This window comes from Papio anubis, chromosome 8 (genome assembly GCF_008728515.1).
Source record: "Papio anubis isolate 15944 chromosome 8, Panubis1.0, whole genome shotgun sequence".
Lineage (NCBI taxonomy): Eukaryota > Metazoa > Chordata > Mammalia > Primates > Cercopithecidae > Papio > Papio anubis.
The window spans coordinates 137,529,240-137,542,387 of NC_044983.1; the positions used below are offsets into that span (position 1 = coordinate 137,529,240).

The window sequence follows — 13,148 nt, forward strand, 5'->3', positions numbered from 1 at the left end:
AGGGAATCCTGGGGCAGGCTCTGGCCCCAGCTGGGCTGCTCACGCACAGGCTTTCTGCAGCCCCCAGCCTCCCCTGTCCTCTGGGAAACAACACGGTGACGGGGGTGGAGCTGAACTCGCTCCCAGGGAGCTCAGGCTCGGGCTTGCCCTTGGCCAGTGGCGGGCATGCTGCCCTCACACTCCCTCAGTGAGCCTCAGGCGAGCTCCACAGACAAGGCTGGAAAAGACAGAGGGAGCTGCCAGTTCATAGGGAGCAGACGCCTAGATCAATGGCCAGACCGCGGCCAGCGCCCGCTGCAGACCGCCGGAGCCCTCGGCCGCGCCCCACCACAGGGAGAGACCATAACAGCCAGCGCCCGCTGCAGATCGCCGGAGCCCTCGGCTGCGACCCCATTTCCACAGGGCAAAATGAGACCACAACAGTTCCAGCGCCCGAAACTGCATGATCGCCGGAGGCGCCTCGGCTGCGCCTCCACCACAGGGAGAGCTTGCTGTGCAGGGCAGCTGCCCACTGGGAACCTCCACAGGTCGCCATGCTGCAGCTCCTCTGCCCGGCACGCAGCTTTCACCACACCTGTAACACAGCCTCTCCACAGGCAGCAATCAGACAGCGGCACAGGAAGGGGCAGTCCCAGGGAAAGAGAGCGTCTTATCTGGCATCCCACTCCCAGGCGGGAAGAGACAGACCCAGGACCCCAGCGGAGCTGTGGCCTCAGGGGTTGCTGCTGGAGCTGTCCTCCCACCATGAATGAGCTGACTCCCTTGCTTGGCCTCAACAGACCCATGTTGACAGCAGTAGGTCACCTCCCTGCCCTGGATATTCTCGGCCTCTTTAGACTTCTCTGTATAATCCCTAAAAGCATTCAGTGTAAGGCAGAGAACACCGCCTGAGCCCACTTTCTGCTGCTGTAACAGAATGTCACACACAGGGGAGTCTGTAAAGAAAAGAGATGGCCTCAGCTCGCGGTTCTGGGGGCTGGGAAGTCCAAGACGCAGGGGCCTCCGGTGGAAGAGCACACAAGCACGTGAGGCCGAGAGCAAGCGGGGGCCGGCGCTTCCTCTCATCAGGAGCCCACCCCCAGATACGGCAGTGACCACGACCCAGTCACCTCTCAGGGATCCCACTCTTCATACTGTCACAATGGTGACCGGATTTCAGTGAGCTTTGGAGGGGACACTCACACCACAGCACAGTCCCAGTCCAGGAGCAGAAGACCTAGAAACGTCCCAGCTCAGCCTCTAGCTGGTTCTCTCTAGCCTGCTGTGCCCCAGCGAGTCCTGGCCCTTGAGTCTGTTTCCTCATCTGTAAAATGGGACCAAGAAGGGAGATCTCAGAGGGTGGGCATGAAGACCAGTGAGATGAAACATGTGAGACACTCTCAGGTCCCAGGCAGGAACTCAAAGCCCAACTTCCAAGTCTCTGGACACTCGGGTCCCTGGCCCCACCCTAACGCATAGACACCTAGAAGGGGTCCTGGTCCCCCAGAAGCCCACAGCCACCATGCTATGCTCAAACAGACCAGTCTCCAAGCCACCAGCAAGGAAGAGGACCTTCTGTCATCTCCCCACGTGGCTGTGTGAGGGCTGTGGCTCCCTGTGCACTGGTATCTGCCAGGGATGGCCCTACAGGGAGAGCCATCCCAAGACCACGTGGCCCAGGGGAAACAGCAGGGCGTGGTGAGGAAGCAGAGAGTCTCTGGATCCTGTTTCCTGGTTCCTCCAGCTCAGTGTGGAGGCTGCTGGCCCTGCCCTCTGTAAGAAAATGTCATACGGTTCCATCACCGGTGGAGGTGGCCTGGGGAGACGTGGTCTTTTCGGCAGGAACCAGAGAGGAGAGGGAGAAGAGATGTGGGTTAAAGCTCCAATTCAGGGTGCACAGGGGCCTCGTGCCCCTCCCCAGCCCCATGAGCCTGGCTCCACTGCACCCTTTCCCTAGGCCACCCTGAGCTTCTCACCAGCCCCTACAGAGCCCCTTCAATGTGGCCTCTTGGTCCACTGGTCCCTGTAGGAACACGAAAACACAATCTGAAGAAGGCGTTCCCAGGGAATCCTAAGCCGCCCAGCCTGCCACTCACCCTATGGGCCAGACACCACGAACTGGTCCCCACAGGAGCCTTCAAGCTGTGACTGATGTCCCCTGGACCACCCTCCCCTCTACTGCCCACTATGCACAGAATCCACCAAAATGGCACCCACCCATGAATGTGCCCTCAGGGTGCTTTGCAAGCCAACCGACCCAGAGATATCAGGGTGAAGACCACGCACGCCCTCGCATGAGACCGGGATGCCCAACAGATGGTGCCCTGCATCTGGCCACACCTGCTCGTGAGACCACAGTCTCGTGGAGATGTGTAGGACCTGTCTGGGGATCAAAGGGGACGATGAGTGATGACAGACAGCATGGTTCCAGGTGAGGAAGAAGAGTCACCTGTACCAGGAATCCTCTAAGTGAAACCTCAATTTTTAAAATGAGAAAACAAAACCTGGGGAGGGAAAATCACTTATCAAGGTCACAGGGACAAAGCAGATCTAGAATAAGGTGCCTGGCATCCCATGGCTGCAATGCTTTCTACTGCCCCACCTTCCACACTCAGGGTTCCCAGGTGCTCTCCCTGTACCAGCACTAGGGCCTGATGTCTACCCTCACGGCAGTCTCCCCGCTGGACCACGAGCTACGGAGGAAGAAGAGCGTGTCCTCATCATCCTACCCCCCACACTGAGCACTCCCGCGCTCACTCGCCAAGCAGTGGTGCTCGATTAGAACTTGGAGGAGTCAGCGTGAATTCATAGTTTTTAAGATGCACAGAGAAATACAGATATAGATGTGTGTGGGTATATATAATCACACAGGCACACTCATTTACATAGCTGAGTGTGTACATGACAGACATCTACTCCCTAGCTTTGTCCACTGAGAGGGCTGAGACACTACACACCCCCATAGCAATGGACACACCCAGCACAGAGCTCTTGCTTCCTAAATACCACTCTTCACCTACAGCAAGCAAGAGATATTAAGATGTCTTAGAGAAATGGCTGACTCCAGGGCTACAGCCAGGAAAGTATAAGTCTGGAGCATGGAGCGTGCTGTTATGCAAAAGAGTAAGGAAAAGCTCAAATAAAGGTAGGGGCATCTCAAAAGGACACAAGAACCAGCTTGAAAAGGCTGTCCCTGGCCAAATGTGGACAATCTGAGCATTAAAATAAATAAGAACTGTATAACTCATTGAATAAAATAAAAATCCATCAGTCCACACTGTTACAGATGAATAAGTAGGAAAAAAACAAGAAGAGCTTTTCCTTAGAGTAGAAAGCCAGCTAATAACTGTGGAAGGAATGATGGAACCAGCAACCATCAGGATAATCATTCACTCTGGTAAGAATGTCCAACAAATGTTAAAGCTAGTATGTGAAGGTTTGACGAATAACGGCATATTTACATCATCGCAAAGGATCTTCTCTGAGATACTTATTAATTAAAAATGTAAGAAAATAATTTTACATAAGAGAAGGCTGGTAGACATCACCTTAATCAAATGATCTAAGTCAGCATCATCAGCCATGGGACAAGCCAGCACCACGTATCCCTCTTACACGATGCACAGAAGAACATCACTTCCGTGATCTTCCTGCCCAAAGTGTGTGACTGTGAGAAACAGCAGAGACACTCAGACTGAGAAGAACTCACCAGCCATCTTCAAAATGTCAATGTCCTCAAAGACAGGCAGACTGAGGTGTTGTTTGAAATAAAAGGAGGCTAAAGAGACAATCACTAAAACCAACACAGGATCTGGGATTTCATGGTACTAGAAAGGACATTTTGCTAAAAAGAACACAATTCAAAAGGTTTTTCCTGTGAATACAAACACGACCTTTAGAATGGAGAAGCCTACTGTATCCATGTCAATGTCCTGATCTGGATCACTGTGCTGTAGCTATACACACTGTCTATTTGGGGATCAAGGAGCATCACGTCTGCAACTCACTATCAAGTAGTTCTGAGAAAAATCATACATATATATACACACACACACAAAGACAGACAGAGAGAAAGACAGAGAGACAGAGAGAGGGGAAGAAAGAATAAACCAAATGAGGGACATGTTAACATTTGGGAAATTTGGGCAAAATATATACAACAAGTTTTCCTGTTAATCTGGTAACTTTTCTTTAAAATTACGTCCAAAAGTTCTAAATTAAACCTAAAATTAAAACTCACTGGAAATTATTTTTTAATCATAGGAATAACTGTAAAAGGTGCAAGCACTGAAAAGTGCAAAACATTACTAAAAGAAAGTGAAGAACATGGAAATGAGTGAAGGGACCTACCATGTTCATGGACAGGAACACTCAAGACTGTGCAGCTACAGCAGCTGACGGTTTTGCAGAGGAATTTGGCCAAACGTTTCCAATGTGCCATAAATTGTCCCAGGGCACTGAAAATGAAGGGAAACTTTGATTGCTTTTTTTTTTTTTTAAGATGGAGTCTCGCTCTGTTACCCAGGCTGGAGTGCAGTGGCGTGATCTCAGCTCACCACAAGCTCCGCCTCCCAGGTTCACGCCACTCTCCTGCCTCAACCTCCTGAGTAGCTGGGACTACAGGTGCCCACCACCACGTCCAGCTAATTTTTTGTATTTTTAGTAGAGACGGGGTTTCACCGTGTTAGCCAGGATGGCCTCGATCTCCTGACCTCGTGATCTACCTGCCTCAGCCTCCCAATCTGATTGCTTTTATGAAGCATGTATGACCATGTCACCAAAACCTAATAAACCTAACCTAAAAACAAGAAAAAGAAAAAATTACAAATGAACATCCTATAAATATTGATGCAAAAATACTAAATAAAACACTAATAAATAAACCCAAAACCCCCTCTGCTTGTTTTTCCCAGGAATGCAAGGCTAGTTCAACAAGAGGACACTCATCAGTGCACTACACCATATTAACCTAAGGAACCTATGGGGAAAAGCTGGTGGGTTTCTCCACAGATGTTAAAAACAGCATCAACAGAGTTCAATGCTCATTCCTGATGAAAACACAGAAGCTGTCTTATAATGATAAAGAACCTTTCATCCTAAATGAGCACCTTACTTAATAAAAAACACTAGGAACAATTCCCGAATATCAAGAAGGAAACAAAGGTGCCAGCTATCTCCAGTCCTATTCCACACTGTTCCGGTGGTGTCAGCCAATGCAGGTAAAACAAGAGATCAACAAGACATTAAAAACAAAGAAAGAAATGAAACACGATTCTCTCTGCTTGTAAATGATATGACAGTATACTTGGAAAACCCTAGCAAAACAATGTTAAAATCTGAACAATGAAAGACTTTGGTAAAGTATCAGGATATAAAATTAACATACAGAAATTCACAGCCTTCACATACACAGAAACCAGTCTGAGACGGTCATGGTAGGAAAAAACCCATTTACAACAGCAACAAAGAACACAGTATATCTAGGAATAAATTTAACATGAAATGGGAAAAATCTCTTCAAGGGGACTTTAAAGTATTTTAAAGTTCAGAAAACTAGAACTGATCAAATAGAAAGCTATCCCTTGTTCTTCAATAGGATGACTGTATCACAAAGACGTCAGTTTTCCTATCGCAATAAAAATACCAACATGCGTTTTTATGGAGCTGGACGGGTTGACAGGCAGTTCATCACAGGCAGTTCATCTAGGAAAACAAAGACACAAGAATAACTGGGAAAACACTAAACAAAAAGGGCTCACACTTGCGGACTTTCAGAGTCCTAGAGAGTGAAGTCCTCACACACGTTACAACAGGAACGGATCCTGAAAGCACCGTGCGAGGCGGAAGGAGCCAGACACCAAAGACCACACATGTGTGATTCCACTGTCACGAGAGGCCGCAAGATGCAAATCCACAGAAACCGAAAGCAGACAGACGGATGCCGGGGTCGGGGAGGGGGACTAGGGAGTGACTGCTCATATATGTGGGCTTTCTTTTCAGGGTGATGGAGATATTCCGGCATTTGATAGTAATGAATGTACAACACTGTAAATAGACTAAAATTCACTGAATTACACACTTCAAAAGGGTGAACTTTAGGATATGTGAATTACATCGCTATTATTAAAATGCTAGAAAGCCTCTATAATTAAAACTGTGCATGAAAATATAAATAGACCAATGGAATAAGGAAGAAAGTCTAAAAATAAACCCACGTACATATGGAAATTTAGTATATGATAAATGCGGCATCACAAATCAAAGAAGGACTTTTTCGTAAATGGTGCTGAGACATCTGCTTAGACATTTGGAAAAAAAAATTGGTTCATACCTCACATAATAAAAAGAATACACTCCAAATGGATCATGGCTATCAATGCAGAAAAGACAAAACAATGAAAGCATGGGCAGAAGAATGAATTCTCCTTTAACCTCTATGTAGGGAAAAGTTTCCCAAGTAGGACTCAAAATGAAAATACTATAAAAGGAAAGACTGACGCAAGTCACAGCTTTTATAAAAGCAAGCAAACAAAAAAACTTCTGCATGGTTTAAAAAAAAACAAAAAAACAAACAAAAAAAAAACACCCTAAGCAACGCAGAAAGACAACAGAAGACAAGCAAAGACAAAATATTTGCAACATATGCCAGAGACAAAGGACAAATATTATCCTTAACATATAAAGAGCTCATAAAAACTTCAAGGAAACCAAAAAAAAAAAAAAAAAAAAAAAGGGGGGCAAAAGACACAAACAGGAAATTTACACACGGAGGATATAAAACTGGTGCTTAAACATATGAAAAGACTGTTCAAGCTGACTCACAACTAGAGAAATGCAATGTATACCGGTTCGGAGAGCTCCCCTTCTGCCTATGACTAGGAAGCTGGAAAGAGTGCTGCCCGGACCTAACAATACGAAAAGGCCTGGACTCATCAGACGGCTGAAGCATCAGGGCCATGGAGTAGCCTGAAACCGAAAGAAAGAGAGTCCCAGGAGAGAAGGTGGGAGCACTGGCCTCTGCAGCAGAGAAAGGACGGGAGACCCCAGGGGCCACCCAGGTAGGCAAAAAGAATGAAGCCACCTGGGCGGCCACATGCACTCACAAGCTCTTCTCCATGGGCTCAAGAGAAAGCCTAGCACAGGACAAGGCAGGACCCCTGGAGCGCAGGTGCCAGCAGACTGGCGGCCCTGCAGCTGAAAGACAGGAAGCCCCTCTCCCCTGAAGAATAAAAGCCCAAGCCTATGGGTTAAGGGCAGCAATGGCTGAGCCCTGTGGCCCCACGGCATCCGTGAACACCCACAGTGGCTAAGAAAGGGTCAAAAAGCACTTCATGTCTCTGGAAAAGGGGCAGGGCGCCTTCCTGGGCCCACCACAGGACTGCAGGAGAGGCAGAAAACACTCTCCTCTAAAGACCAGCAAAGGATTCAAGCAGAGTTTAACTGCCGCAGGGAGAGGGAAGGGTCTCTGTGAAACCCCCGCTCCTGAGACCAGGCCTGCCTGAGACTGAGGCTACAAGGAGACAACCGTCACCCGGCTGCCAGGCTCCCAACAGCCAGCAAATGAACCTCCTGCTGCAGGAGGGGAAACAATGTGGGAGAGACCACCTCTGTATCTGCAGCGTGAGCACAGGAGGAAGCCCAACGCTGTGGAGAGTAGGGCAGGAACACCCACCCACCCCAAACACCAAGTAACTCCAGGGGAGTCTGTAACCGGGTCATATACTGAGGGTAAAAACAGCTGCAGCAAAACCCGAATCCAGGCCAACCCCTGACCAGCTGGACTCAACCCCACATAAATGGCCTAGTATAAGGGGAATGCCCGTTTCTGAGCATAAATATTACTTATCTCAGTCTGAAGTCCTATATCTGAAGTCAAAATCAATCAAATCAATCGAAAAGTACAAGACGCACAAAAACATTAGAAAAAGCAAACCACTGTCAAGTAACAACACAATTAGCAGAGCTAGACTGAGGAGACCTCAGAACCATCAGGGAATTTTAAATAACTATGGCTTCCATGTGAAAGGCCCCAGTAGAGAAGATGGACAAAATGCATGAGCAGTGGGGAAGTTCAGCAGGGAAATGGAAACTAACAGAGGGTCACAGGGAAATGCCAACAATTAGAAACACCAGACAGAAATGAAGAAGGCTTCTGCAGCTCTGCCATAGACTCAACACAGCCAGGAGGGAAAAGTCAGTCAACCTGAAATTACCCAAACCAAAACATAGAGAAAAAAGTGAAAAAGGAAAACAAAAGACAAGCACCTACCAGCCATTATCAAACGTCCTAGCAAATGTTTAACTGGAATCCCGGAAGGTGAAGAGAGAGCGAGCAGTGGCAGAGAACTTTCCAGAAAGAATGAAAGGCATTCGCTCCAGACTGAATGTGTCTTCCAAGGTTGGAATCTAACTCCCAACCTGAAGGTGTTAGGAGGAGGGGCCTTTAGGAGGTGACGAGATCATAGAGGTGGAGCACTCATGAATTGGATCAGTGCTCTTATAAATCAGACCCCAGAAAGACCCCTCACCCTTCCACCACACGAGGACACAGATAGAAGGCCCCATCTAGGAACTGGGACATAGGCCATCACAGGACCCAAATCTGCTGGCACCTTGATCCTGGACTTGCAGCCTTGAGAACTGGGAGAAACACATTTCTGTTGTCTAAGGTATTCTGCTATAGCAGCCTCAACAAGCGGAGACAGTATCATCCCACAGACCCAAAAAGCCCAGAGAGGCCAGGCATGGTGGCTCATGCCTGTAATCACAGCACTTTGGAAGGCCAAGGCAGGAAGACCACTTGAGGCCAGAAGTTCAAGACCAGCCTGGCCAACAAAGTGAGACTCCATCTCTACAAAAAATAAAAAATAAATTTAAACATTTGTTGGGCACAATGATATGTGCCCAGCTACTCAGCAGGCTGAGGCGGGAGGATCATTTGTGCCCAGGAGTTTAAGATTACAGTGAGCCAAGCACCATCGCACTCCAGCCTGGGGGAAAGAGTGAGATCCTGTCTCAAAAAAAACCACCACCACAAAAAGCTCAGAGAACACTATGCAAAATAAATACTAAATAAAAAAGGTGAAAAACACGTAGAGATATCATACTCAACCTGATGAAAAACAAAGATTAAAAAATCTTGAAGCTGGCAAAGAAAGAATACAAACCGCATGCCAAGAAATGAAGAATTACAGCTGATTTTCCCTCAGAAACCATGCAAGCCGGAAGACAATGGAGTAACATCTTTAAAGCGCTGAGGGGAAAAACAACAACAACAACAACAAATCTGCAAGCCAGAATTCTATATCCAATGAAAATGTCTTCAAAAATGAAGTAGAGAAAAAAAGCTGCTGACCTAAGTACCTTTGGAAAACAGCATTCTGACTGGAAATGTCAGGCTGAAGCAAACTGTATAAAAGCTCTACACTTCAGTTGGCAAAGCTGTTTCTCACAGGCACAGGAGGACATCATTACAGATCCTACAGACATTCAAAGACTAATGAGGGAATATTACTAACAACTTTATGCCCATAAATTCAACAACCTAGATGAAATCAACAAATTCCTTGAAGGACACAACCCTGAACAGCCTTGTATCTATTAAATACACATTGAACTGGGAGTTAAAAACCTTCCATTAACAAACACTCCAGGCCTAGAGGCTTCAGAGCAAATTCTACCAAACATTTAAAGAAGTAATACTAAATACATAAACTCTTCCATGAATGGGGGGAAAAAAAAACCCTGCAGGAAGCAAAGTCAGGTGAGTGGCTGCCAAGGGCTAGGAGTGGGCATAGGGATGGACTGCAGGGGGCAGGGGAAGACATCCTGGGTGATGAAAATGTCCGGTATCTTAATGGTGGTGGTGCTGCACGACTGTATACATTCATCAAAATTCACTGCACACTTAAAAGAGTAAATTTTATTGTATATAAATTATACTTCAATAAGGCTGACATCACAAAAACAACCAGACAACACTCATTAACCATGACAGCAACTAGGATCACGGCCACCCTTGCGAGGAGGGACCGGGCTGGAAAGGAGCACAAAGGTGACTTGCGGGTGTTGGAAACACTCTGTTTCTGGATCGAGGTTGTGGTTCCAGGGATGGACACACCTGCAACAATTCGTCAGGCTGCATACTTAAGATAGGTGTCTCTTACCACACATGAGCTGAACGCCAACTCTAAAAAAATGAGTATGAACACAACATTTTTAGCCTAAGCTGAGGGTTGGCAAACAACCACCCACAGGCGCTCTGCCTCATCTGCAATAAAGCTTTGCTGGCACACAGCCACGCCCATTCATCCATGGGTTGTCTGTGGGCTGCTTTTGTACCACGGGGCAGAGCCGGATAGCTGCAACGGACACTCTGAAGCCGGAGAACACCAACACATTTACAGTCTGGTCCTTTCCAGGAAATGCATGATGACCCTGGTTTAAGCAAATGGAAGAACAGGGCTGCCATCAACCAAGGAGACGAAGGCCGTGAGAGCAGGTGGTGGATTCTGAATTCCGCTTGGCAGACACTGACCTTGAGAAGCCACTCACTGGAAACACAGTATGGGCAACTGAACACAGGATCTGATCTCAGGGGAGAGGCTCGACTGAAAGACCCGCCATGGGAGCCTGACTCTGCAGGTCCGCAGCCCGACAGACGCAGGATGGGCCCTGGGCATGTTCACTGCAGCCTCGGCTCCTGGGACCTGGCATCTGGCAGCAGAGCGGGAAGAGCCCCACAACCGCTTGCTGAAAGAATGAGAGAAAACCAACGAAGGATGAGTGGGAGGGAGAAGGGAAGGGAAGCGCTGGACAGGCTGGGACACAGAGGATAACCATGAATTCAGCCTTACAGCAGACACAGGATGGCCCCCTCTTTAAGGGCGGGCCCACTGGCTTTGGATGGATGGGAAGAGAAACTGGGCCCCAGGGACAGACAGAGGCTGCGGGGTGGAAAGAGTGTGCTGGCTTTCCTCACCCCTCACGTGAGCAGCAGGGGGCAAAGGGGCTCCTGCCTGGGTGGCCCCTGGCACGTTCCCTAGCCTCTGTGCCCCTCTTCTGTGAAATGGCCTTAGCAGCAATGCTGGAGGATGAGCTGAGCTCACATACGTAGAAGGACCCAGAACATCCCCACGGGCCCCTCCTGAGAAGACCACCCCACCAGTGCCTTTCCTTCCCTTGGCCCCCTCCTGAGAAGACCACCTCACCAGTGCCGTTTCCTTCCCTGCTGTGCCCCTCCCAGCAGACTCCCCCCGGGCCTCCTCTGCGGCCTCTTGGCCGAGGTCCTGCCCCTGACTTCTGGATGCTTTTTCTTGCTCCGCTCCCTCCCTCGGCCCCTCCATCCTACCCCTCAGCCTGTCCTACGCCTCCCCCATCACCTGTCTGCTGAGGCCCCTGAGTGGGTGCCTCTCTCTTGGACTGTGTCTGTGTCTCCCTCAGCCTCTGTCTCTGGGTGTCACGAGAAGAAAAAGAGGAAGACACGCCTCACAGGACCAGGCAGCAGGCACGTGAGCCCCGCCTGGAGCTGGGCGCAACTCCCTTAGGAAGAAACCATCTGGTCTCTGAAGGCGCTGCAGGGTGCAACCTGGGCTACGGCCATGGGAGTGGGTTCAGGCCCAGCCGTGCTGCCACCTTCAAAGGGCTGTTGGGTGGTCTCAAAGGTCCAGCTGGGCCTCACATTGGCGGCTGTGAGAGAGGAGGCTGGGAAAACTCCCACTGGGGAGGCCGGCAGCTGGATGGCAGGGCCGATCCAGACTCCCACCAATACCCCACCTGCCCCAAGAAACCAGGACACAGGCATCAAAGACAACATCAAGAGGAGTTCACTGTCGTCCTCCAGGAAGAAAACCCAGCAGGCCTACAAGCTCCACGGGTCCCTGAGACCACACCACCATCCCACAGCTGACGGATGCTGGCCCCTGCTCTCTGTGACGCCCAGGCCCCCACCCCTCCTTCTACCTCTGACACGGGGACCTGCCACAGGAGAGAGAAAGTGAGTCAGGCGAGGAGGGGCCGAGCACAGAAAACCACCAGAGACCCGCCTGCTGCCCATCGGGGCGAGATCCAGACCTCCGGGATCCAAGAAGACGGCCTTACCCACTCCAGGCAGAGGCAAGCGGGCACACACAGGAGAGGGAAGTAGGCAGGCAAGGGGGGAAGCGAGGAGAGGGACGGCCGGAGCTGCTGCCCATCGGGGCGAGAACCAGACCTACGGGATCAAAGAAGATGGCCTTACCCACTCCAGGCAGAGGCAAGCAGGCACACAGAGGAGAGGGAGGCAGGCAGGCGAGGAGGGAAGCAGGGAGAGGGACGGCTGGGGAGGAAGGGCTCAGAGCACAGCCAGCGGCACCCCCAGGGGATTAAAACATCGACAAGAAGAAATACCGCAGGCTTCAGGTAATACACTGTGTGTGTGGAGCAAAGGGGAAGTCTCCAGGAGGCGTCAGTGAGGAAAAAAATTAAAAGACTAAAGTTCAGGCCAGGCGACGTGGCTCATGCCTGTAATCTCAGCACTTTGGGAGCCCAAAGCAGCCAGATCACTTGAGGTCAGGAGTTTGAGACCAGCCTGGGCAACATGGTGAAACCCCATCTCTACTAAAAATACAAAAGTTAACCAGGCGTGGTGGCCCACACCTGTAATCCCAGCTACCGGGGAGGCTAAGGCAGGAGAATCACTAGAACCCGGAGAGGCAGAGGTTGCAGTGAGCTGAGATCGTGCCGTTGCATTCCAGCATGGGACAGAGGGAGACCCAGTCCCAAAAAACAAAAGAAAAAGAAAAAAAAAAAAAAAAAGACTAAAGTTCACTCACTGGGGACTTGGCTTCCAGGCAAATCACTTTAGAAGTGGGAAATGCAGCCGGGCGTGGTGGCTCAAGCCTGTAATCCCAGCACTTTGGGAGGCCGAGGCGGGCGGATCACGAGGTCAGGAGATCGAGACCATCCTGGCTAACTCAGTGAAACCCCGTCTCTACTAAAAAATACAAAAAATTAGCCGGGCGTGGTGGCGGGCGCCTGTAGTCCCAGCTACTCGGGAGGCTGAGGCAGGAGAATGGCGTGAACCCGGGAAGTGGGGCTTGCAGCGAGCGGAGATCGCGCCACTGCATTCTAACCTGGGCAACAGAGCGGGACTCCGTCTCAAAATAAAAAAAAAAAGGAGTGGGAAATGC

General features: G+C 49.7%; 1 protein-coding gene across 12 annotated transcripts in view; it reads right to left on the reverse strand.

Annotated features, from left to right (window-relative positions):
- Positions 1–13,148, reverse strand: part of TSNARE1 (t-SNARE domain containing 1) — a 135,438-nt gene that overhangs the window by 93,114 nt on the left and 29,176 nt on the right. For 10 of the 12 annotated variants that reach the window (XR_004185963.1, XR_004185964.1, XM_021942699.2 and 7 more), the window contains exon 1: positions 4,330–4,530. The exons of the other annotated variants lie outside the window; for them this stretch is intronic. Coding sequence is in view for 8 of the 10 variants with exons in the window: in XM_021942699.2 (XP_021798391.2) it covers positions 4,330–4,338 (9 nt within the window). In the remaining 2 variants the exon portion in view is untranslated. Of the gene's footprint in view, positions 1–4,329; positions 4,531–13,148 lie in introns of those variants that run through there. 12 annotated transcript variants of the gene reach the window in all.